This window comes from Myiozetetes cayanensis, unplaced genomic scaffold (genome assembly GCF_022539395.1).
Source record: "Myiozetetes cayanensis isolate MyiCay16 unplaced genomic scaffold, myiCay2020 scf16, whole genome shotgun sequence".
Lineage (NCBI taxonomy): Eukaryota > Metazoa > Chordata > Aves > Passeriformes > Tyrannidae > Myiozetetes > Myiozetetes cayanensis.
In genome coordinates, this window is record NW_026087270.1 from 13007365 (window position 1) to 13032925 (window position 25561).

The 25561-nt window shown below is 45.5% G+C and overlaps 1 protein-coding gene across 1 annotated transcript; it reads right to left on the minus strand.

Moving 5' to 3' along the window:
• Window positions 1–1541: 1541 nt before the first annotated feature.
• Window positions 1542–16419, minus strand: WFDC1 (WAP four-disulfide core domain 1). Its single transcript, XM_050311046.1, has 8 exons — window positions 16367–16419; window positions 15890–16175; window positions 9768–9963; window positions 8909–8992; window positions 7081–7221; window positions 6042–6083; window positions 5108–5182; window positions 1542–4281 (listed from the first exon to the last, which is right to left on the minus strand). The coding sequence occupies exons 1-7, from the start codon at window positions 16402–16404 to the stop codon at window positions 5124–5126; spliced, it is 846 nt and encodes a 281-aa protein (XP_050167003.1). The 5' UTR covers window positions 16405–16419; the 3' UTR covers window positions 1542–4281; window positions 5108–5123.
• Window positions 16420–25561: the final 9142 nt, after the last annotated feature.

The window sequence follows — 25561 nt, forward strand, 5'->3', positions numbered from 1 at the left end:
AAAATGCTGGGAATAAACTGAATCAACACTATAACGTAAAGAAAACAACACTTATACAAGTTCTATTTCTTCACTCTGGTATGAGACATCATTTTCACACTATAAAAGCATTACACACAGCCCAACGACAGTGCCCTTAGTCGTAGTTCCTATTTAGTTGGATAATAAAGCTCCAGTTCTTATTTGGGAAACCTTTTTTTTTTTTTTTTTTTTAAATACAAAGTATCTGTTATGAAGACACACAGAGCAAAGGAGCTGTGCTCTGAGATTCCCTGAGACCAAAAGGATGCTGCTTGTGAGGTCAAGGTGCTGCTTCCCTGCCTGAACAAGGGCTTATCACACTCTTGTTCCTCTTGTGCCACCTTGAGGGAAAAAATCTCTGCTGCATGGGTAGAATTGAGTTTGCTGCTACCCAAAAAAATCTGAGTACTTTGCTTTCAGGTTGGGATTTTTCCCGGCCCCTGGGCAGAACATCCCCTGCTCTTGGTTATAAATGCAGAGAAGAGAGCTTTGGGCTGTGGTTCCTTTCCATCTTGTCAATGCTGCTTAGAAAGGCTGAGTGAAATCCTTAGGTCTGTCCCTAGGTGTGGAATGAGGAAGGAAGAATTTAATTAAAGCTCTTGGTTTCCTTTTGCACAGTCTCCACTGCTTAAATTGTGTTTTTTTCCACAAAGACCATTACCCAGCTACAGCAACAGGAACTATATTTTCTTGCATTGACATGGAAACAAGCTGAAATTAAAACATGATTTTGTGGTGTTCACCAAACAGATCCTTTCCTTGAAAGCCGAGGTACTTGGTCCGTGTCACACTTGCAGGAGGCAGGAGTTACGTACACACACCCTGTACAACCTTCCAAAAAGTCTCTGTGAGAACTGCCACGAAAAATCCGATTGATCCCAACTTCCCTGACAGAGTAAAGAGGTACCCTGACACCTAGTGCTGGCTGGCATCTTCTCAACCCCTCCCAAACACCTTTCCACAGCACTGACTCCCTGCTATCCCCTCCATGGCTAAATTACAGGCACTTTCTCTCCCTGATACGGTTTCAGGGCAGAAGGGAGGCAATGCAGGAGGACTCCTGCCCACTCCTGACAAGCAGGTTGAGCAAGGCCAGTGTGGGTGGGGCAGGTGGGATGGTGGAGTCTTGCCTGCTCCTTGGAAACGCAGAGCTCAGCAGCCCAACCTCTCTGCTCTGCCAGCTCCGTGTCCTGCAGTGGGCACAGCCCAGCACTGCCCTTCAGCTTGGTTTGCTTTTCCACCCTTCCAGAGAGCCTTGGCCTCCTGCAAAGCTGCCTGAGGAGCTGCTTGTGCAGCCCAAACCACCTGAGCTGGCAGCTGAGACCCAGCCAGCAGCGACCAAGAGCACTGAGCCAACAAGGACAGTGCCTGGTCAGACAAAAGAGCCACCTTCTCCTTGAGGCATCATTTCCAGCACCTGTTATCTGAGCCTCCCCCAACAACTGAAATATAAAACATTTGTCCATTTTTTCATAATTTGAAGCTCAGTGTATGCCAAGAAGACACAAGTGAAACCAGGCAGGGTTGAAAAATAGGCTGGTCATTTTTTATTGAGCACCAAAGCGGCAGAGCCTGGACACGTCTGGGGTCACAAACCAGGGAGGAGCTGCCTGGGGTTACCCAGATCCCCGAGGATCAGGGGGGCCACAGGCATTGTTAGCACACAGTGACACCTGGGGAGTTTATTATAGCACCAAACATGCTGTAAAGTGAACATGGAAACGTTAAAACCGACCTACAACACTGATTTCCTACTGTGCTGCACCAGACTGATTTAACTGCTGTTAAAACATTTGTCTTTGGAGAGAAGGCAAGCTGAGGACAACACACTTGGTCTGTGTTTTCATTTCAGTGTGTGATGGATGTCAGTGTTGAAAACACAGCACTTGGACAAGTCTCTTCTGTGGCTTTTGTTGCTGAGCTTGACAATTAATAACTTGAATCAACGTGAAAAAAAACCCCAAGAGTTGTAGCACCATGAGGAAGGGTGATGGCTTTGATAACACCCAGTAAACAGAAATTCACCAGCAAATTATTGATTTGTCAATTTTCTTTTTTAAAAATTCCTTTTGCAAGCAGCAAATACCTGCATGATCCCACCCAGGTGGTCAGGTATGAGCTTCTGCAGCTACAAAAAAGCAGACACTGAAGTGACTGTGTCCACTCAAATTAAAAATATTTTTTGGCTGCTTTGAAAGATTAAGTTGAGATTTGAAACTTTAATCTTTGCAATTTGCTAATGCTCAGCACAGGTTTTTTCAGCTAGATCCTCACAAGGTTTTAGACACTGACTTTTTTTAGCTTAAAATAGAGCAATTTGGTATTTACTCTTTGGGGCTTAGCAGTGATCACTGAAGGGCTTTGTCCTTTTAGTCAGAATTTGAATTTTTCTGAAAAAATGCTGAACAAAATCAATCCATTTCACTGACCAACACTGAGGAGCAAGGCTGCAGTGAGATAAATAGCAAGTTTCTGCCCTAAATTGAGGTTGGAACTATAAAATATGGATGGGGCCCTGAGCAACCTGATGTAGTGGGTGGCATCCCTGTCCATGGCAGGGGGATGGAACTAAATGAGCTTTAAGATCCCTCCCAACCCAAATCATTCCATAATTCTATAGTTCTGTGACTGCTCTCTTTGAGCAGGAATTAAGATACACATGAAGTTATATTTGATAAAATTCTAGAAATACATCTGTCTGAGTATTGTGTTGCATTTCACATCAAACACCTTAAAAAAAGGCTCGAAGAAGTGAATGCAGATCAACAAATGAGGATATTTAGGAAAATGTGGAGCCCTTCAGCTGTTCCTGTGCTCTGTAAAGCACTGAGGGCTGTGCCTGTTTATGATGGGAAACAGGAGAGCAGTTTGGCATCTTCCATCTCTCCAGCTGCAAATGTTACATGCAAAGTGTTTTATAGGCATCTTGGCTTTGGCTTAAACTGCTTTGTGAGTAGAAAAAAAACAACAAACAACTCAAACAACTCCTGTATTTTGTGAGTGGAAGCAGGCCCTTGCATTTGTGATTTGGGTATTTATATACACTGCTACTACTCTGCAAATTAAAATGCTAATTTCATGCACACAGATGGGGACATGCAATAAAACAGGGAGTCACCGTGGTTCCTTCTGCCCAGCAATTCTGGCAGATTTGTCACAATAAATGCAAATGTCCCCTTAGAACTGCCACAGAACAGGCAAAGCATTAATAGGAAATGTGTTTTCCATTTTGTAGGACTAAACAGTTAAAAGGAGCTGTGAGGCCCAAATACAAATAACTTGATCTTAAGGATTTGTGGAAGTCAACATAAAGGTAACAGGACTTCTAAGGAGCAGTGGCCCATCTGCCAGACAATCCTTTTCATCACACAAATTTATCCTGGATTTGCTTTTCTCATGCATTCAATAAATAATCCAGACTCCAGCCCTTTTGCTGAGGTTTTGCAGGTACAAAACCACAGATTTTGGGAGTATTATCTGTGCTGGCTAAAGCCAGCAACCTAAAAAGGCTGGCACACACATGTGGCTGCTTAGATATTGTAGAAAGAAATCTGTTCCATTATTAGCTCTCCATCTGCAGTTTACCTGACTGAGAAGATAAAGGAAGGTAACTTTAAAAAAAAAAAAAGAAAAATTATAAAACTGGTTTTGCTCCTGGCTCAGACTTCCTCAAATTCTTAAGACTTCAGGTTTAGGCTTGTAAAGTGGATGTCAAACCTGGTAAAACCTAGATATAAATAGGAAAAGAAGAAACTTGCAGGTTTCTCTGAATTTTAAGCTTTTAGAAAGGCTTATTTAAAGTAGTTGTTGAAGACAGGCAGGCACTGGATTTGATCCAGAGAGCCTCTTTAGTCTTACCTATTTTAATGCAACTTAGATATGATATTTAGGTAAAAATCTGATGTCACTTCATTGTTTTAAAACTGAGGTTTGTTCATGGTCATGAAATCCGAATTGGTGACACCACAAGCACATAAAGGGCAAGCTCTGTGCCAGCAGCCTGACAATGGCACTGTGGCTCACAGGGATCCCTTGGAGGCATTTGCATTCCATTTGTAGCAGGGCAGCTGATAAACAGGGTGGTTTCCTTCAGGGGATCACATTTCTCCCCCTCCTCATAGGTTAAAATTTAGACTCATCCTGTTCCTTGAAGTCTTTTATGGGTGATGGGCAAAATGTGCTCGTGGAGATTTGGGACCAGAGTCCTTCTTCCAAAATAGAAAACTGCTGGGTAAAGCATTCCTTGACAGAGGGGTCCAGCTGGGTGAAAATCAAACACAAAGAGAAAAAAAAGAAAAAAAAAAAAAGAGGAATTAAAATATTTATCCATCCTGGGATGTTTGCACAGAACTTGTCCTTAAGTAGCTGAGTAATCTTAACAGCCAGCCTGACGTGGGTACTGAGGGACACACTGGGCTGCTTTGTTTTCAGAACTCCCAGTTAAGCTCAAGTTAGTTTTAAAGTGAAGCTGAAAGTGTTTAGAAAACTCATCTTGGGGCAGAACCTTTGGTATGATAAGTATTTTCATTCTTGCCTAATTCAAGCCTGATAAGATGGTTGGAGCTTCTGCTGTTGGCTTGGCTGTGGCCAGAGAAATGGGCCTTTGCTCACATGAGTGGGTCACAACTGCTTGACACAACTGCTCACACACATCAAACTACCCCTCAAAATCCCCCATGTGCTGAAGTATTTGCAAGACTGACCCTTACTGGAGTCAGTCCAGAATAAACAGGTTTTTGATTTGTCTTGCAGGAGCAGTTACTCCTGTGTTAGAAGAAGCCCTTGAACAGAAAGTTTAAAGTCTTAGGGCCCACATTTTGCAGCATTTATTTTTTGTCCTGAAAACCACTCCATCCTCCAAACACCCACGAGGCAAAGGTTATCCAAAGAAATGGGGTGCCTCTTGTGAAATGGGAATGTTTCATGGAGCTGAGATATGCACCTGTACAGAGTTTTAAGGTGCTGAACTTCCACCAGCGTTTTGATGAGAGGTGATTTCACCCTCAAACAACTATTTCTTTAAATAATTTCATACCAAGCACCAACTATTTCCACCCAGCTCCCCCTTTATTCACAGGGCACTTACCCAGGCACACCTTGGATTAGCCCAAATGCTTCTGCTGGTTTTTCACATAGCCAACCACATTGTTGGAATTGCTCCCTGTAAAGCAAATACCAGCAAAAAAAAGATTTTAAGTTAGTCTGTGTCAAATGTTTCCTCAAGGTCCTCTCAGCAGTACAGTTCCACTGGTCTCATTATTCAGCAGTTCTCCTGGAGAGCTGTGACTGCCCACACTGGAATAGAGGAAGGGAAATCCTTTCCTGGTTTTATCATCCTAACTGGCCAAACGTGGCTGTTTGTAAATCTCATCCTATCAAAGGTGTTCTGTAGTTATACCTGAATGCCACTTCCAACCTGATGTGACTGTCCCCCCTCTAGATCCAAGAGTCAGCAGAAACCAGGAGCTTTGAAGCCATGAGGAGAGAGATCATCTGGAAGGTGCTCCTGCTTTCTTTGAGATACAGATCTATCAGTTGGTGACAGGGACCTGGCACCCCTTCTGGCTGCAGATAACACCAAGGGAATGATTCACTGGGCTCCACTCTTCTCTTATCACATACCACAATACAGGACAGTGGCCAAAGACCTTGTTTTTGACAAGAGTTCTGTGTTCAGCTGCACAAAATCCTGGGCCATGAGGGAAGCTCCAAAAATATACTTAAAAATAACAAAAGGTTATTGGACAGCTTGCTTCCCACCCCCTGGCTGGGAAGCCCTGGCAAAAGGCTGTACCATTTAACACATTCTGTCACAGCTGGAGATCCTGATTCCCCAGAATCCACACCTTGGTCCCTGCAGATCTTAAAATAAGATCTTCTGACCGAGGCATAGAGAGTTGAGGCTAAAGAATCTCTTTTTGCTACGTGCAAACCTTCATCTCATAAACAGCAGATTCCTTGTAAGCATTCCAAGAACTATAAAGCTTTATAATAGCAAACACTTCATGCCAGCAGCTTACCAAAATATTCCTTGTAATACTTATGCCTCAGGTTGTGTCCATCTGAAAAAGAAGGTAAATAATGAGAATATACCCAGTCAGCCTTCATTCTTGTGTAATAAACTCTGGCCTTTTGTGCACAGCACAGAGAAACTGTAGCTATGGAAATAAAAACCTCACAATGAGGACAGTAAAAGGTCTCTGTAACTGGAGTAGTGTTGGGCTGCTATAAACTCTTACAAAACTATTTGGATTGTTGAGCTTTGTGGACACAACTCACTTGCCACAGGAGTGGCCACTTGCATGTCATAATATTTTTGGTAGCTACCAGGCAAGGAATCACAGGCTTTCCCCAAAGAAATAAAATTTGGGTAACATTCCAGGCCATGTTTCAGTATTTTACATAATTCAAGTTCCAGCTAGGTTGTTCTGTTTGCCATTTGTAAAAATTTTTAAGCTCTTAGAAATCCTTCGTGTCTAAGACACCTTCGGTTCTACATTATATTGGTTACTGTCGATGTTATTAAAGGAGAAGTTACAAAAGAGATGATTAAAACTCTTGTTCTGTTATGGAATCAGCTCAGAGATCTGATTTGATGCTTCCCCTGTTTTTGCAGTGACCAAAGGGCAAAATTGGTGCCTCAAGTGTTTACACTGAGGTGACTTGTAGACCTTGCAGACACACATAGCCTACTCTTCAGTGAAGTTACACATACCCAGACATGTTTTGAGCTTTCCTGAAAAACATCCTGGCCTATATAAGTTCCTTTATTGTGCAAATATGTCAGCAGAATAAAGGGAATAATGGTTTGGACGCAGAAAGCAAAATCAGTAATCCAAACTGCAATTTGAAACTCATATTTCTGACTTAAGTGTGCAGTAATGTATAAATATTTCTATTTTTTGTGCTGTGCAGTAGTGGCACGTGCAGATAGATCACTGCTTGCTCTGCTGACACAATGCCAGAGGGCAGTGGTGTCCTGGTCCTTTCCTTTCTTGTTCTGTCTCACAAACATCAGTGTGCACTGACCAGAGGGAGGGAGATTTGCAGCCCACTGACCTGGGTTTCCACGGAGTTTGATGCACTGGCCCCTGTTTGGGATGCCCTCGGCCGTGTTGCCCGGGTTGATGATGTGGCACTCGTAGCCCGTGGGGCAGTGCAGGGGCTCATCCCCATCCTCGGTGGTGCTGCAGGCCTCGGCTGCAAGAGAAGCCTGCAGGTCACAAACCAGGGCTTTAACACCCACGGGGAACCAAAATCTGACAACACAGCCCCTCCTCCTGCACCTCCTGCCGGGCAGGACCTCAGATTCCTTCCATGTCAGAGTAGCACGGAGCTGACACCTCCAAGGAATCCTGTCAGGGCAGGTGATCCAGTTCACAGCTTACACCAAAGCTGACTACACATCATCCCGACACAGGGAGTGCAGGTCAGCCCCATTACCTGCAACAACACCTCCCACAGCCTGTGGGGCAGGGTCTGTCTGAGGCTGGAGGGTGCTGGAGACCACCCATGGCTGCCCACCCTTCTCCCACTCGTGGGTGATCTCTCAGTGCAGCTATTCCCTCCAAGCAGGGATAAGTCTGTTCCAGCCAGGCTTTGGGCTGGGAGAGGGATTGGGAAAACGTGAGCAGGAAGCTGGCAGTGTGCTGCTCTGCTCTGTGCTCCACACCCAGTACCTGGGCAACCTAAACCTCACGTGTGACTCATGAGGTAAAGGCAGCACCAGCCCCTGTCCCAAACACAGGCTTTAATCTCCCTGACCCTGGATATCCAGCAAGTGCAGAGCAGGATGGGAAAGGAAAGACAGTGTTTGTGGCCATTAAATGTACAGACCATGCAGGGACACTCCACCCTTTCATTTGCAGGATTTTAATTTCAAGGGCCTCTGCTGTAATTCTCATGCCATGACTGATGGCTCTTATTTCCCTAATTACTCCCTGAAGCTGAGATGAAGGTGTTAAGATAAGAACAAATAATATAAGCATGACAAGGATGGATGAGGAGGAACCTATTTTATCTTATTTCTAGCAGTGCAGCTCCAATGAGCTGGAGGCAGAATTTTCTCTTCAAGAACTTGGAGTTTCCATAATAGATGAGAGTCGAGGCTCAGTGAGCCTGATACCATCTGTGTAAGACCAAAGAGGGTAATTTATTGGCACTACCTGTGTCTGACTAAAGCTGATCAAAAGCTGGGATAGCTTTTTCATGAAAAAATCAGGAATTTCAGGTATTCATACATATGGGAATGTCTCATAGAAGAAAATTTCTCTTTCCACCATCGCACCCTTTGTTTCAATTTGAGGCATTGAAAAAATATTAATTAAAAGACCTTTCCCTATGGAATTAAACTTAGAAGCCCAATCTCATTAGCAGCCCCCAAGCTTGGATGCTGCAGCTCCATATCAGCTTGACACAACTCTGCAGCACTTTGCCAGGGCTCCTGTCCAAAGGAGCCTCCAGATGCAGGAGCCACAGCCCCAGCCCAAGGCATCTGTGTGATGAGGCCACTCTGGATTAAAGGATCTCCTAATCCAAGTCCACCCACGGTCTATCAGGAAGCTGGCAGAAAATCTATGTATGACGACAAAGCCTTTTTCTAAAAGGAAGATATATTTCTAATTATTTGAAGAATGGGTACAAGTCTGCTTCCCTGGAGCACTCCTAGTGCTCTGCTGGATAATCCATATCCATAAAAAGAATTTATTTACTGCACCAGAAACCAGCCCCCAGCACCACACAGCGTTATTCCTGTGGAAACTCCAGACAAACTCCAGCAGCTCCAGCAGAGCAGCATCCCTGGAAAGACCAGTGCATGAGGAATATCTTATCCAGTGCCTTTGTATAATTACTGATATCACAGAGAAGACAGTGAAATGTACTGTACCTTGTAAGACTTCCTCTGGGCCATCCAAAAGCCACCCATTTCCTCCCAGCCAGCGGGGTTTGGGCTGCACCAACCAGTCTAAGACTGTGGAAGACAGAAACGAGAAACCACAGAGTCAAGATGGAGTAGCCATGGGGCACAGTTATGGAATAGTCATGGATTTCCTCTAAGGGCCTGTGAAGAAGCTGCCAGGCTCCTGTGGGATGGATTGGATTTATATTCATGCTCTTGTCCCAGTGCCAAGAGAGACAAGGATGTTATCCAGTGCCACAAGAGCCTGCTGTCATGAAGGCTAAAGCAGCTGTTGCGTCCCTATCCTCCATTCTCATGGCAAGGGGATGAGATGGCTGCCTCGCTGCTGTGAGCACTAATTCAGATTGGCATTCCTTATTTTCCTGAATAGAATCACAGGATCAAATAGGTTGGAAAAGACCTCTGAGATCATTGAGTCCGACCTTTGACCCAACACCCCCTTGTCAACCAGACCATGGCAGTAAGTGCCTCGTCCAGTCTCTTCTTAAGTACTTCCAGGGCTGGTGACTCCACCATATCCCTGGGCAGCCCATTCCCAGAATACAGAAACCACAGAATCAGAGAATTGTTTGGGTTGGAAAGGACCTTAAAGATCATCTCATTCCAACCCCCTGCCATGGGCAGGGACACATCCCACTAGACCAGGTTGCTCCAAGCCCCATCCAACCTGGACTTAAACACTCTCCACCTTGCCAAAACCTCCTGCCCGTTGAAACCCCCGACGAGCGCCGTTCAACCGCGTTTTCGGAAACCTCGCGCCAAGGAGCTGCGCCAAAACCTTACCCAACACAGATTTTTAAGGCAACCGGGGCCCCACACCCCCTACCTGGTGGGGGCTGCACGGACTCGAGGCAGGCGTAGATGCAGCCGTTGTAGCAGCAGCGCTTGTGGCGCTCGCACTCGGAGTCGGAGCGGCAGCTCGGCACCTCGCAGGCGCGCTCAGGGAGGCTCTGCGGCGGAGGGGGGCAGCGGTCGTTCTTCTGGTGGTGGGAGCTGTGAGAATGAAGAGGGTACTCATAATCCTTGCAAAGAGAAGAAAAGGAAGTCAGGTTCGGCGTTAAGGGCGGGCACCAAACATCCCGGCCAGCTGCGAGGCCTAAAAGCCGGAAAATAAAAGCTCTCCCAGGCTCTCTTTGAGCATCAGAAAGCAAAAAGCGCTCGTTTGTTACGGCAGGAAGGTTTTCCAAAGTGTGCTTGCTGAGCTACACAGGTGCTACAACTTCACACTGTCATCTAATTACAATATTTGGATATTATCTCATCTGTTACACCCACTTCCAAAACTGTCCATCCCATCATGCCACCCTCAGACACGCCTCCTGAATTTCAGTCAGTGGTCCCAAGGACCCCTTATCTTCATCTTGTTCCTTGGTTTTTGGCACAGATATCACGCCTTCTGGGACAATTTCAAGGCTTCTAAGTAGCTTTAGACTGGTTATATCGGGTGTTATGTTTGTTTCTCAGTACATTTCACAGGTAGAAAACTCTTCACCTCATTAAAACCCCTTGTTTGCTGAAATTCTTAACAAAGAATGCCCAACAGGACTTCCAGAAATCCTGCACAAAGGTACTTAGCAAGCTAAAAGTGCTAACAAGCTATACTAAAATCTTATATAATATAGATTTGAAGGCATCAGCTGAAGCACAGGAAAGATTTTCAAAGTGGTTTTTCAAGTATTCTCAAACACCAAACCACTAAATTATTGTGTGGAACTCCTTTTGTAATTGAGATCATTGCAATGAAAATTAGGAGGTTAAAAATAAATCCTTAAAAGCCTTTTATGCTTGTCTGGGAAGCAGAAAGAAAGACACCAGGCATCCTCATGGTGAGGACACAAAACACTCTGATAGCAAAGCAGTGGAAGAGATGGCACTGAATTGTTTTGGGGTTATGTCCACAAATGGGACATGGAACAAATGTCCCTGGTAGCACCTGTGTCCTCAGTGGGCTCATTCTACCTTCATCACCTTCTTCTGGACCAGAATTGATAGGGTAGCCTTTCAAGCTTATCTACTGTGGGACTCTGGGTTGTTAAATCAGAGACTGTTTCTAAAACATGAGATGCTCTGTGTGAGATCTGTAAGGGGTGAGGCTTAATCCCAAAGAAAATGAGGCTGTGTAGGGCTACAGCAGAAAGGAGCTGAGCTGCTCATTGCACACCAAAGGAACAAGGGAGGTTTAAAGTGGATTAACAGACACAGGTTTTTACCAGAAACGTTTATAAGAAGCACCATTCAAATATTATTCACACTGGTGGCATTTTAGCAAGGAGCCAAGTCCCTCTGATGGAGAAGTGAATCACTCCAGCCCACTCCTTTCTCACCTGTGGCTCAGTCTCTGGGCTCGAGCTCAGCCCCCGCAGGGCAGCACAAAGTACTCAGGGCAACCAGATTTATTAACAACCGTTAATAAGCACTAATAAAATCAAAATGTGGTTTCTGGATTTGCACCTTTAAAAGAGATCAGCATCAAGCCAGTGGCACAAAATGAGCACTGCCGTGCCTTCATGAGCAGGTTGTGAGTTTAAGAGTTATATATATATAAATATATATATATATACTTGGCCTAATCACTGTTATGTTAAGAAATCAGTGATGAGCAACTGGGGTTGTTATTCCAATAAACAAAGTGGTGCAACTGTCCCTGAGGTTTCTCTAGGAAATTTCACCATCAGGCTATGGAGAAATCTGAGGTTAAACTAACACCCCTCTGTATTTACTTACTGCTTCATCCTCAGTGCTGAAACCTCCCAATGGCTCCTTTGGAGCACATGGGCCTTTGCAAAATAGCATGTTCCCAAATGTATTCTCCCACTGTTTCCATTCAGTCAACAAGGAACTGCTCAAAAACCCTTCTGAGAGGTTCTTTTCCCTGGAATTGATAGGCTGTTTGAGCCACAAAATAAATTTGAAAAAAGAAGATTTCCTAATTTTGATGGTGTTTTCCATGCTGAAGGTGCAAGCTCTCACATTATTCCATTCCTCCACCTTTAAAATAACATGTTTTTGAAATGAAGATACTGAAAAGACACCTTTAAATTCTTGGTGTTGTTGAATTTTGAATAGAGTAAATGCTCTGATCGAGTGTAATTTTGGGATATAAGGCAACATTTAACAGTAAATCTGTGCATTTCCAAACACTGAACAAGCCTCTGTGTTGGAGGGACTGTTCGTCCTGGAAGGTCACAGTTTACTATTCTATTTTAAAGGTCAGCTGCAGATGGAAATCTGACCAAAATAATACTGGCAAATAATGGACACATGAAAAAAACACCCTCAAACAATTACTGCAGTTGGTTCACTGATGATTCAGAAACCAAGAAGCCAAAATTGCAATGAACAGCTGGCTCCATGAATGAAATTTCCGTTCGGGAACAATAAAACAGCTTCAGCCAAATAACTTTGGACCTCATGACCTCCCTGCCCATTTTCACTGCTCACCTATTGCTCAGAACCCACTTCTTTAAAAACCTCCTGGCCAAAAGGATATTTTGCACATCGGATCTAATAAAACCAGTGCCCCTGGTTTATGTGTGCATAAACCATCCCAGAGGAAAACAGGATTCCCTCACTCCTCAAAATAACCTGGTTAAGGATGTCTCCAGGTTTGGGTTATAAGGTTTTTTTAGAAGCTCTCTCAGGATTCACAGGTTGGCTCTGGACAGAGTCAGATTTATTATTTTTGTAGATTGTGACAACAGTGAAAAATTTCTTCCTTTACTAATATTTTTCAGTGCAGGAGGCAAATTGCAGTTTCCCAGGGAGACTTATTAAATCATTTTAATGATAATATCCAGAAACGAAGTAAGGGGAAAAGTTCAGAGTTCAGCTGAGGAAACCTGAAGGTCAGCAAAGATGAGGAAAAACCTCAATGGAATCACTCACTCTCAACCCATAATTTCAATAGTATTTGTGGGATGCAACTTGCCTCCAAAAAAATCCCAGATCTGTTCTATTATTTGTGCCTGAAACCGGTTCCTGAGCTTGTGTCAAAGCACAGTTCTCTGTCAAATCACATTCTGAGTGGACACCCCCGAGAGGACATGTGGGTTTCATTTCAGCCTCCCATCACCAGCTCTGTCCCTGGCAGGTGTTCCCAAACACTGGCCAGAATTCCCCAGGAAAAAAAGACATTGTTTGCAGTACTGGAAGGTTGTTGCAAAGTTAAAGAAGATGCACGATAGTGACTAAAGGACTGGAAAGCAGGGAATGATGTGCAAGACTTGTGTGCCTGCAGCTCCCAAAGGGAAGGCTGAGGCTGCTCTGCTCAGAGGTTGCTCTGAGGATATGTGGGACAGAAATCTCACACAGGAGGTGTGCTAACCTCAGTGTTGATTTATGACAGCTAGCTGCAGGGTAAAGAAGTTGTTGGAAGAGCATTACAACTGCTGTGAAGAATTCTTAATTTCTGGAAAACTTAAAAAGAGGTCTGGAAATTTTTCTCAAACACTTGATGCAGTTGACACTGGAATATAATCCAGACTGGTCCAGCTTTTCCCAGTGGACATGTGGGTGTCTTGATAATGACTTGAAGCCCATTCTCAGGTAACTCCCTCCCTCTGTCCTTTGGGAACAGTCCATGGACTGTGTGGGGGCTGCAGAACACCAGCTGCAAATCACTAAACTTGACAAGTGTCCCTCTGGCTGTAAAACACATAGATTAGCTAAAAACTGGAAGCCCAGCCCTGCATCCCACTGTGACTGCCAGGTTTTCCTTCTCACTGAAGTCCCTCTTTCTTCCTCCTCCATTCCCACTTGACCCCTCCTTGCCAACCAACACCCTTGCCAGGCACCTGAATGAAATCCTCCAGGCCAGCTCCTCCTCGTCACACCTGCTCGTCGTTCTGCATCCAGCATTTTGTGGATACATCCCTCCTGCTGTAGACTCAGATATTCTGGACTCTGACAACACAACTCTCCCTGTTCCTCGCTGCCCCCTCCCCTCAGGGCTGTGTCCTGCCAGGGGTCCCACAGGGGTGTCCGTGGCTCATCTCCCAGATGGCTCCGTGCTGCCGTAAGCACCTCCATCTGTTATCCCTCTGTCCAAGTGACTCACAAATCAGCTCTTCCACCCCCAGCCTCTGATTCTCCAACTGCAGGGAACACACAGCGTTTGGTAGGACAGAAAGCATCTCTCTGAGAAACCAGAGGGGCTGCCAAAACGCGCTCTTGGTGGATAAGAGGATGGAGACCAGACACCTCCCTCCTTACAAAAGGATTTGAGGAGAAGGGGGGGGAAAAAAAGCATTTTCTGTTTCTCCTAGACAAATGTTCCTGTCAATATAAGTGATTCTAGCTGAGCTTGCCAGATCAGTAGCACCTGGATTCATGTCTGCCAGGAAAAACAGTCCTTTGAAGAACTGCAGGTTGAAAGAAGAGGATATATCCTGAGGGGAGCAGGCTTTGCCTCTACAGGGCTCCTTATCTGAAGATCAGCATGTAAATTCCTGTCCTACTCCTGTACTATCTCTCTGGGTCATTTACTTCTTAGTTCCTGTTGAATTTGAGCTTTACATTAAAATATGGCAGAAGAACATACGAATAAATACACTTTCCAGGGCGTAATTTTGCAGGAAACACAGCTCTCCACAGCACCATTTTCCAAAGCAAGTGCAAACCAGATGATGCTCTGTCTCAAGAGTGGATACAGTGAAGGTAATTTCTTGCCAAACACTGAGGTGCCTTTCAAATATTAACACCGTGTTTTCTGCAGTATTCCAAGGAATCAAGACAGTATTTCAGTTCATTCATCAGGGGTGTCACACTTCTGAGTCAGCAATTGCACAAACCAAATGTAGCCATCCCCAAACATCACTCTAGAAGTCATGGGCATGAAAACATCCTTTTTAAATTAAAAGCTGCAGAAAACAGATGGAGAAATCCACATGTGACACCAAGATGCTGTTTATGCACATGCAGTGGCTGGAAGATGCAATCAGACCTGACTGGCTGGGGCTCCCACTGAAGTGATACAAGGGGAAGAAGCCTTGGGTCAGTTCTGGCTTAGAAGAGGACTTTAATGGATTAAGTAAAAATTTTGGATTCTTTATTCCCCTGTATATACAGCAGGTCTTGAAAGTCAAGCAGTTCAATCATTTTTTTTTTTACAATTTCCTCTATGGCCATCATGGCCATTTCTAACAGTCTTTTGGCCCTGACACATCAGAACAAGACCCAGCACCATCACTGCCTCCTCTTACAGTAACTTGTTGCTGCTTCAATTCCAAATCCAGCACTATTCCTCCAAGTACCACTGTGGATTTGGAAGCTCAGAATCCCACTAAGTCTGCCAAAAGTGGGCAGGGACAGATGGTGCCACTGAGTGTCTGCCAGGCTGTGGGCAGCAGAGGGGAGCTCTGCTCCCTCTGAACGTGCCAGGCAAGGCACAGCCACGGGAGTGGATTTCTCAGATAATCTCCCTACACCCTTTAAGGTGATGGGCACGTTACTCTGGCACTGTGGATCCTGGAGGTTTTCTGTGCCACCATCCCTCTACTCACATTATCACTGGAAGCTGGAGACATTTACCCAAAATCACCCCAAAAGGCAGTGGAGCACCTGGGCAGGGAACGCTCCTCCCTGTTCTAAGCAATAAATCACATTATCTTCTTTCCACTAAATCTATCCCGAGACATACAGTTTTGCATGCCCCTTCTCCCCAGCCACGCTCCCCTTGCTTCCCTGGGAAGTTTTTAGGAGAAACGGTGACGATGACACGGCAATGCCCTCTCCCTGCTCCCAGCGTGCTTCCCAAGCTTCCCGCCGCAGCAGCTAGGTGGCAAAAGTTCCGTACAGCCTGGCAAACTTAATGATTCCCTTTTATAAAGAGCCAGCCTGCGGATCCAAACGCTCCTTATTCTAAAACGATACACACACGTAAAGAAAACTCCCCTTTAACGGGGAGAACACCCAGGTCCCCCTCAAAATCCTCCCCCCAGCCTTACTCACATCGTATTTCTCCGTCATTTTCAGATGCAGAGCGCGCTTCCAGAGGGTCCTTGCGCTGCCCGAATCCGGCAGCAAAACTAAGACACACAGGGCTGCAGCGAAGATCTTCTTACAGAAACGCATCTCCGGCAGCTCCCCGGAACGCATCTTCCCAAGGACAGATCCAACCAGGAGCCCGGCTCTCGGGATCCAGGCGCTTCGGAGTCTTGGCAAGGAGGGAGGGAGCCGGGGAGGGAGGAGAGCGAGGGCTGAGCGCTGCCGAGAGCCGCTTTTCCCTGCGCAGCTTCTGGGAAGGGAAAAGGAAAAAAAAAAAAAAATTAAAGAAAAAAAAATAAAAAGGAGCCCACAGGCAGAAGTCAGGAGCTGCTGTTGAACTTCTTTAAGTTAGATCAGGTTCTCGGCTCACATGTTCACACAAAGCACATGCTCCCCTTGAATGATAGATGGGAAGATTACTTGGAAAGATTATTTTTAGACCTTTGTTCCCAACATCTGGCATCCTCGGAGAGCCCCATTCAAAGCCAAAGCGTGGGATCAGATGACAGCTGCCGCAGGGGGAAATAAAGGTCTTGGAGGGGTGGGCTCGGCAGCTCTTAGCAAACAGCTCACCCAAACTTTCCGAGGGACTGGGCTTTGTGTGCTTCCCACTGTGCCCCGGAGCAGTGGGTTTGCATCATGTTTTGACAAAGTGATAACTTCATCTGGAGGTGGCTGGAAGGAAATGACTTAAAGACACGATAAACGTGCTTTAAGGGGCTTTTATTAGACCAGCTTGGCGTTAGTGCTCTGCAAATGGTTTTGAAGAAGGGAAGACGTGGCCACTGTAATAAAACAAATCCATGTGCATGGGTGGGGAATAGGGAAGGAAGGTGGTTTAGAAATGACATGACCAAACAGAAAGCAAGGAAGGGGACATGAGTCAGGCTGTGCCTGACAATGGGAGAGACGGAAGGAGTGGACGTGGGGTTTTAGACAACTCCATGGACATTGAGGCACCCACATGTCTGAAGGACAGGAATGGACTCATGAAGTCAGGCTGGAAGCATCCCAGCATCCTGCCTGGGACTGAGGCAGAGGCAGGTGCTGAAGAGAAAGTATGAGAACAAGTTAGTCCTGTGTGTATACATGTATGTATGCATGTATATACCTATCCATCTAAACCTTCCAGAGTGTTGTTCAGGGCTTGCTGAGCCAAACGTGGGGGCTGTTTATTTTAGAGTTCCCTCTGAGTTTCTCCTCCAGCAGCTTGTCCAGCCTCTATCCAAATGAAGGAAGAAATGGAACCACAAAGCCAGTCGAGACACAGGCCCTGCTTGCCTTCAGTTTACTCTGGTGCAGCCCTGCTGAGCAGTGGAGGCTTGCTGGATGCATTGGATTTATTTTATATCTACTCTAAAATGTAGATTTTATGGAATGTAGGGTCTGCAGAGGACTGTTACATCCTGTGGACAAACACACACAAAAAATCTTCCAATTCCTCCATATACCTGAAAGCAGCAGCAAGTCACTCTGATCCCAGGTGTCAATAGCTGCATGTAGGTGGCAGCCAAAGGATTTCATCACTCACTTTGCCAGAATATGGTGTTTGGAACCTGGAAAAAGAGTGAAGTGTGGTTTTAAAAGCTCTGTATTTGAGGGAATATATTTGGTTCATTTAGAGTTCAGGTGTTAACAGGGTTTCTAGCAGCACCTGTGCTTTGGGACAGTTTTGTCCATATCTCTGAGCTACAAAAATCTTCTTAGCAACAAAGCCTGTTCAACTCATGCCAGGGAATTTAGTTAGGAAGTAAAACCAAGCAGGGATTACTGTTGTAATCTCTTTGGTCTTCTCATAGGTCAGCCTATGGCAAAGTGACTCCCTAATGGCTGAAGTGTGACCTTGGGATGATGACAGAGCTCAGCACCTACAGGGCACTGTCATCTCCTCCTAAATCTCACCCAAAAACCATCTGAAATCAGTAGCTGTGCTGGAATTAGTGAAAGGCACACCCAGAGAGCTTCAGTCCATCCAGAGAAGAATATATCACTGCCATAAAACTTCAACCTGTGCCTTTGGTCTTTGTTGCTCAGAGAACTTTGTCTTACAAAACAGGATGCCTCCAATTCCTTTTAAAAACCCATCTCCCCTGTTTGTTGCAATATTAATACCTGTGCTTCGATAAAGCACCTCTCAGGGACAACCAGGAGCTCCCACCCGTGCCCTGACTCCTGTGCTGGAAGGTGACAAATGACATGACTGCTTGCCTAGAATAAACAAGATTTTTCCTTAGAGTATTCCTACTTAATTTATGTCTTTGTGCTGATATTTCGCTTGTCTAAGCTCTTGCTGGAACCCAAACCTGCGTGAAACAACTGTTCACGATAAATCTCCCTAATTTAATTTCACTTTTTGATGTTTCATACACTTGCAATCTGGACTTGGAGCAACTAATTCTAAAGATTAATAGCTACTTCAGACACCATTTACTGGCCTTTCTCTTGGCAGATATACAGCTTTGACATTTATCTGGGGAAAAAACAGGGTCTGTGCCTTACAGTTCATGGATTGTACACCAAAGCAGTGAGAATTCTGCAGGACCAAAACTCAACAGCTGGTCATGGTCTTCACGTAAAAATGAAAGTTGACATTATGACACTTGCGCCACTGTAACTTCTCCTGCACACAACTAATTCATCTTAGCTTCCCAAAGCACTGCATGCAGTGCCTGGACAGGATTATCCCTACCAACAGCTGGGGAAACTTAGGCCCAGAGGGAGTGATTTGCTGAAATGAGACCTTCCATCTGCACAGCCAGACTGGAAGGGTTCTACCAGCCCAGCCTAGGCCAGGGCTCTGTGTTTCCATGCCCTACACTCGCATTCAGCAGGGAATTCTTCATGCCACCCATTTCCACTCCTCGCATCCTTCTACCTCCAGTCTGCCTTGGAGACGAAGCAAGGGGTTTACATTTTGTAGAGGATTAAGAAAAACTTTCTTAGCAATATTGGAAAGAATAGATTTCTCACCTTTTTCTGGCTATTCCTCTTGGCAGTCCCTGGCAGGGCTGTGTTGTCACAGGATAATTGCAGGACAGCTTTAGCCCATTCATATCCACGTTGTCCTCCCATTTTGGGCCCAGTGAACACCTAAAACGAGAGAGATTTCAGTTCCCTCGGTTATGGAGGTGCCTTTCTCCCACCAAAGTGCAGTTCATGTCTTACCACGTTCACTTTTGAATGGCCCATTCTGACAAAAAAGAAGAGAAGCAGCTTTGACTTTCTGAAGAACTTGTTTAACAAAGCAATTCTCAGCAGGTTTATGGCTCCAGCTATTTGTATAAAGCATTCTTAGCAGCTTATGAAGAAATTATAGGCATCAGGCACAAATCCTTACAAGCACAGCCACTGGCAATAATTAGAAATTTAAAATTCACTGGTAAGCAGGTTTTTGAGATGTGTTACTTCAAATGCTGGGCATGCAATGATGTATGGCAATTTTAAAGCAATTACTACAGGGAAGAGAGAAAACTTCCAAGTGCAAATCCACACCTAAACAGCCCATCTGGTCAGGTGCAAAACCTGTGTGAACCAAGCAGCAAGCAAATTCCCTGTCAGTGAAAGTTTATGGTGTGCTTGGTTCTGTTCATTCATAATAAAATGTTATTTTTCTATGTGCTTGTCCAGGGAACCCACAGAACACCCCTAAGTCAAGATTTCTCTGCCTCAAGATTTGTGGTGCAGCTCCTCACACAAAATTCCCGCTGCCTTCAAGGATTTTGAGTGAGATTGCTTCATACATCACCACCGAGCAAGGAGTCACCCTCTGTGCATGAATCTCTGTGAATTTCCATTCCACAAGTGGTTTCAATAAGGCAAATCCTGCAGTAACATAAATTGCTGTCAGATGACAGTGCAGGAGCACGGGCGAGACTCGAGCATCTCCCCGGGCCCCGTGAAACCCTCAGCATCATTTGTTACAGTGAGGAAGATGTATCTGAACGAAGGGACAGGCATTTTATCAGCCTAAGACAATAAAATAATTTTTTTGAGGGGAACAGGATTCGTGCTGCCTGATTAGAATGATTTAAATAATGTTTTTTTAAGAAATGTTCTCAGGGAGGGTCTGAGTGAAAGTCACGGAGCTTTCTGTGCAGCCAAGGAAAAAATGTCTTTCTCCAGCCAAAACCAAGGTAGGTCAGCCTAAGCCAAGACTTCCTCTCTCCCAGAGGAAAGATCTGACTTTTAAGGAAAGATTATGCCAAAGGGAGAGTTTCTTCAGAGCACTCCACTCCAGCAGCACGAGGTGACTCAGTTTAGCTCCATCTAATCAGAGTACCTTCATGCCAAGGGGTTGCTGCAATTCTTTATCCAGGGGCTGTTTCCTTGCCAGCTCTGTGCAGGTTCTGCTGCCAGCTGCAAAGGGCAATGGTTTTCTGGGGGTTAAGCAGGTTAGGAATTGTTGATATTATCTGATCCAGCGGGAAGGAAAGATTGCAGCTGCTTTGCCTCCCCCCACCTCCTGCCTGGGAGGTCCTCCCTGATGTACCACTTGGGAATGGGGTTTGTGTGGCCTGGGGGAGACCTACAGGTGTGTGCTGGGATCAGCAAAGGGTGACAGAGCACTTCCCAGGGCTTCTTATGGATCAGATGCACCGGGAGAACAATTCCCCTGAGCACAGTGCCTAAAAAACAATCTAATGCTCCTCCCTGCTCCTCCGGCTGCCTCCTGAAGGCTCAGCCCTGGGGGCTCACCTGCCGGACTTCCACTCACTTTTAGGAAATCAGAAAAAAAAAAAAAAGTAAATCCAGAGTGGTTTAGTTGTAATTATAAGCAAATAAATAATCACAGCCCTGATTCAGCTTCCCTCAGCTGACCATGACATTAAACCATGAAAACCTGCCACGTGAAATCCAGGGAAACCTCGAGGAAGTGCTGGGCTCTCCAGCAAAGATATATAACACCACTTGTACCTGTGTAGTGACCCCTCCAACCTTTGCTTTGTATAAAATATGCTAAAGCAGCAATACTATAATTGCTACTTTTTAACTTGCCCAACCCAGCAGATTGGGATTGTTCCCTGCATGGACTATCAGGAAAAGGAGTCCCTTAGATGCCCATTCAGATGGGTGAATCTGATAATAAACATATAAAAAAACCTGCAGCATCTGTTGAAGTGTGACACAATGCAGATAACACGCCCCCTCACCCAGGGGGTTATTTTATGGCCAGCTCTATAGGAAAACACCAAATTTGGGGTTTCATATGGACTCATTCCTTCCCTGAGCAAGGAAAACTGTGCCAGATGTTTGCTACCAGGGAACTTCACTGGGAATTTATAGAATGAAATAAAAGATCAAAAGCAATTAAAAACACAAACAGGTGATTCTCTTTAAGCACCTGGCCTCAAGCCCTTGAAAAGCCTGGCAGGGGTCAGTGTTAAGTGGCCCCTGACCATTTGGAAAGGCCTGTAAAGAAGAATATAAAGTTGGCTCTACTTTTAACCAGCTTTATTGGATATGAGGTATAAATTAAGCAGATGAATGTTATTAGGGAAGCACTCGCACGAGCTCTGCATCCCACTAACGGAGTTACCAGGAAGTCTTTGACTACACGATCAAAACATCCTATTAATTATGGGGCAGAACGGTTCCCAGCCTGGGGGAGAGGTTCTGCTGTGGGTGCAGCCCGTGCCTCTGCTGCGCTGCCCCGTGCCCTGGGGGCACCACTGAGAATCCCAAACAATTCCTCTGGGTGGGACTGCCAGGGCTGCGGTTCTTGCCCACACCCTCCCTTGTGCCAGTTCCCTCTGGGGCATCGTTGTCCCGAAGTCTTTTGTCTCCAAAGAGGCTTCTGTGAGCGGGGTTTGTGTCCCTGCGGGGAGGCAGGAGGGGAGGTCGGAGGGGCTGGGGGGAGCAGGGATCCTTTCCCTCAGGCCAGTGGGAAGTGTTGTATGTTTTGGATGGAGGGTGGGATGTTTGTGAAGTTCTCACACTGTGACTGCTGAGAGAAGCCGAGTCACAGACTGGAAACCTCAGAGAAATCTCCCTGGAGGTCAGATTTCCCCCCAAAATGAAGGCTATGGGAAGTTAGTCTGTCTGTGGATTCACTGGGATTTTACAGCCTTTGCCATGCTCTGCACAGCAACCAGGCTGAATTCCCTGGGATTAGCAGGACTGCTCTTGGGGATCCCAGCCTTAAAATAGCTGAACTGTGCTCCAGGGCTCCCCAAGAAGTGTAGGGCATGGGATGTCTTGCTTGGACCATGGCAGAGCTCAAGTCAGAGCCAGGGACCATGCAGTCATGTCAGAATGGACCCCAATAAAACCAGCTAAAAGGCACGTGCCTTTACAAATCCCCAATTTTACATGACACTAAGACAGGGGTTATTTGGTGGCTGATTCCCTGCACTGACCCACAAAGACTTGGCCAGAGTCAAACAGTTTGGTTTTGGAGCTGGACCTCTCCGAGCTGGAGCTCTGCCTGCCTGTAACCCCAGAGACAGATGGTTTCCCATAAAAAAAGTGTCCTGCCTACATCCAGAAATAGCAACTTCATAGATCAAGTGGCTGTCAGTGGCACCTGCAAACACTGCACAAGGCAGATGAAGGGTCAGATGTGTATCAGCACCGTGGTTGCGTAGGATTTCCTTGAGGAAACGTTTCACCTCCGCATCCCACATCCTATTACAAGTGAACTGCTTTCACTCTGCTGCTCTGAGGCTGGAAGCCCTCTGGCAAGGACATCAAGTGATATCCCAGGCCCAGCCACGAGGGAAATGTCTTTAGAGCTCTGAAGTAAGTCCAGCTGCTTCCGTCAGCTCCGAGGATGTCACCGCTCTCTGGAATAGCTGCTGATGTGCACCTTGAGCTGTGCTTCCACCACAGCACGCTCCCAGCCCCTGCAGAGAGTATCCCTGCAGCTCATACAGGGATTTTAGGGCTTGTAGACAGTAATGTTGCTCCAGAATAACTTAAAAGAGATCCAAGAATTTTGAAGCCCAAGTCTCATTTGCTGTTTCACACCACTGCTCTTAAAGAGTTTGCTATGGGAAGGCAGATAGTTTTTCTTGTCTCCTCTCATCCAAGGTGCAGGGTTAAACAAGCCACAGAAAATCCCACTTGCCTTTGACCTCTTGGTAAAAGTCTTATCTACAGCTGGTTGAAGATAGACGGCAATAGGCAGACTTGTTGCAGACTGGGCTTATCTGGGAGTGTTCCCTTTTATGTCCTTCAGCAGAGTGTCTGGAAGTCAGTACATGTGTTTCCATCATCTACCTGGTCTGAAGGGGACATACAGGCTCTTTCCTCTCCATAATCTCTGCTAAGTGGGCTGGATCTCATTGCCCACTGTCTCCTGGTGCCCAGACGGAGCTCAGACTCTGGCTTCCATCCTTACATTGTTTTGAATCTTCTCTTGGCTTGGGCATAAATGTAATTAGATACCATTTCAAAATAGGAAATCAAGAGATGCAAAACTGGCATTACAAAGAAAAATCTTCCTGCTAGAAAGTTCCCCAAACTGCTTGCTGACATGCACACCTGGCTCTGGGCAGACAGACAGATTTTGCAAGGTCTGGTGTGGCAGGAAAACACAAGAGAGCTCAGGTAATGCCTTTTTTTTTTTGATGTATGTACCCCTAATTAAGAGGAGGCAGTTTATAGCTTGTATCTTGGCCAATTTAATTCCTCAGCTCAGCAAGGGACTTGTTTTAGCAGTCAGACATAGCTTAGTTTTTTGAAGGCAGGGGGAGAACTATAACAGAAGGGGTTTCCTCCCCTTGTGTCTCTGTGTGAGGTCCTGAACAACAAGGTTTAGTATTCCAGCTGAATCCCTTCTGAATCCTTCAGCAGTCTGGGAGAGACACATGGAGAGTTTCCACCTTTTATGTGAGCACAAAACTTTCCATCTGAATAGTGTCTCTTTAAAGGGAAGGTTATTGTCCTCCAGTGAGCCACTTGTTTTTTGGGTGACAGCAACTTGCATTTTGCCACAGATGTTGCCTATTACAGTGGTTCCCATTCCTGGCATCAAGGGGATCCTGCAGGTACCCTGGGCATGCTGTGCCTCAGCCACAAGCAGTGCTTTGCACTCCTTGTCTTGTTCCACTCCTCTGCAGCTGCACAAAACCATCTGGGCAAGCAGAGAGGGGAAAGCAGAAAAGCTTGGGTACATGTGGGAGAGTAGCTTGAGAAACAGGGACATCTCTGCTACAAAGTCAGTGCTTTGAATTTTGCACAGGGACTCAAGCAATTGGTTTCCCTGCTTGAGCAGAACAGGCTGGGTGTTTGTTGTTAGGTAAGCACAAAGCAAAAGCTCTCTAAACACCCTGTTAGCACCAGGCAGAGATTAAAACCAGACTGTATTTCAGACCTGGGAGCTGAGGTCCTACAGAGGTCACACCTCTAACTCTTATGGGAGTACACCCCCAGCTCGGCAGGACACAGCTGCTTTTGCCATTCCCCATGTGAATTTTATCTGCTGGAAAATGTTTATTTCAGTTTTGGTTCAACGTTCTTGTTAAATATTGTGTATTACATAACGGTGCTATATAATGTTATGTTTATGTTATATAAAGATAAATCTTTTTATATATCTACATAGTTCTATGTGTTTATATATGCATAAACTTAAATCTCCAGCATGTTTCTTGTTTGTTCATGGCCCTCTAAAGTGTCCCCTCAAAAAGTAATGGAGCAACATCATAGAACCACAGATTGGTTTGGGTTGGAAGGGACCTTAAAGATTGTTCCACCCCCTGCCATGGGCAGGGACACCTTCCACTAGCCCAGGTTGCTCCAAGCCCTGTCCAACCTGGCCTGGAACACTCCCAGGGATGGGGCAGCCACAGCTTCTCTGGGCAACCTGTGCCAGGGCCTCACCACCCTCCCAGGGAAGAATTTCTTCTTAATATCTAATCTAATCATCAAATCCCTCTGCTGGGTATGTTATAGCTCTTCCTAATACAGGCTACTTAATACCTGCAGAGCACGTACAGGGCTTGCCAGAGTTTGAGTTCAGACCTACACTCAAGTTTTGCACCACTTGGCAACCTTTTTTGCTTCTTCAGGGTTCATTTACGTGAATTTTTCAGTGCCCAGCAGTTCTGGACATGTTCCAATGCAAATCCTTTCTACAGAACAAGCAGTTGTAGATTTTGTCCAGCTTGAATCATGGCAACCTAAGGCTTCTGTGGCTTGTATCTAATTAGTGGGAGTAGGAGAGCATTCTGAAAGTATCCTAGAGACCTCTGAGCACACAGGTCCCATGGGCCATTCTTTTAGCATGTTTTCATAGTGTGGGACAAACATTTGCAGCTGATTTGGCAGAAGTTCCAGATGCCCTTCCAAGCCTACCTGTCTTTCAAAGCCATTAACCTGTTCTTGAGTGTAACCAGCCCTAAGAAATCACTTTTTTCTGCCTAATCTTCTTGAAGTAGGTGCATTATTTCATCATCCATGTTTTCTGCATTCTGAGAGTGCTAAGGAAGGAGGAGGAAGTGAATAGCTGAATATTTAAATAGTTTCTCACAATATCTCTCTGTCTTCTCTTTAAAGTCTTGAATTTGATTTTTTCTTCCAGCTTACATCCAGCAAGCTCTTTGGCAAGAGAAAACTCAGATGAGGCTTGGTTTCTTAATTACATTATTGGCTGACTGTGGCATTCCTTTGTTACTTTCTTGATCTAATTCCCCC

Bases quoted from the DNA above. Each gene is read 5' to 3' on its own strand.
- WFDC1 (XM_050311046.1), bottom strand. From the start codon at position 16,404: ATGGGGCTCTCCGAGGATGCCAGATGTTGGGAACAAAG. The intron at 6,084-7,080 runs GTCAGTGGGCTG...CTTCTTTTTCAG, and splicing joins CAAACTCCGTGGAAACCCAG to ATGGACACAACCTGAGGCAT. The intron at 5,183-6,041 runs GTAAGCTGCTGG...TTTGCTTTACAG, and splicing joins GTATTACAAGGAATATTTTG to GGAGCAATTCCAACAATGTG.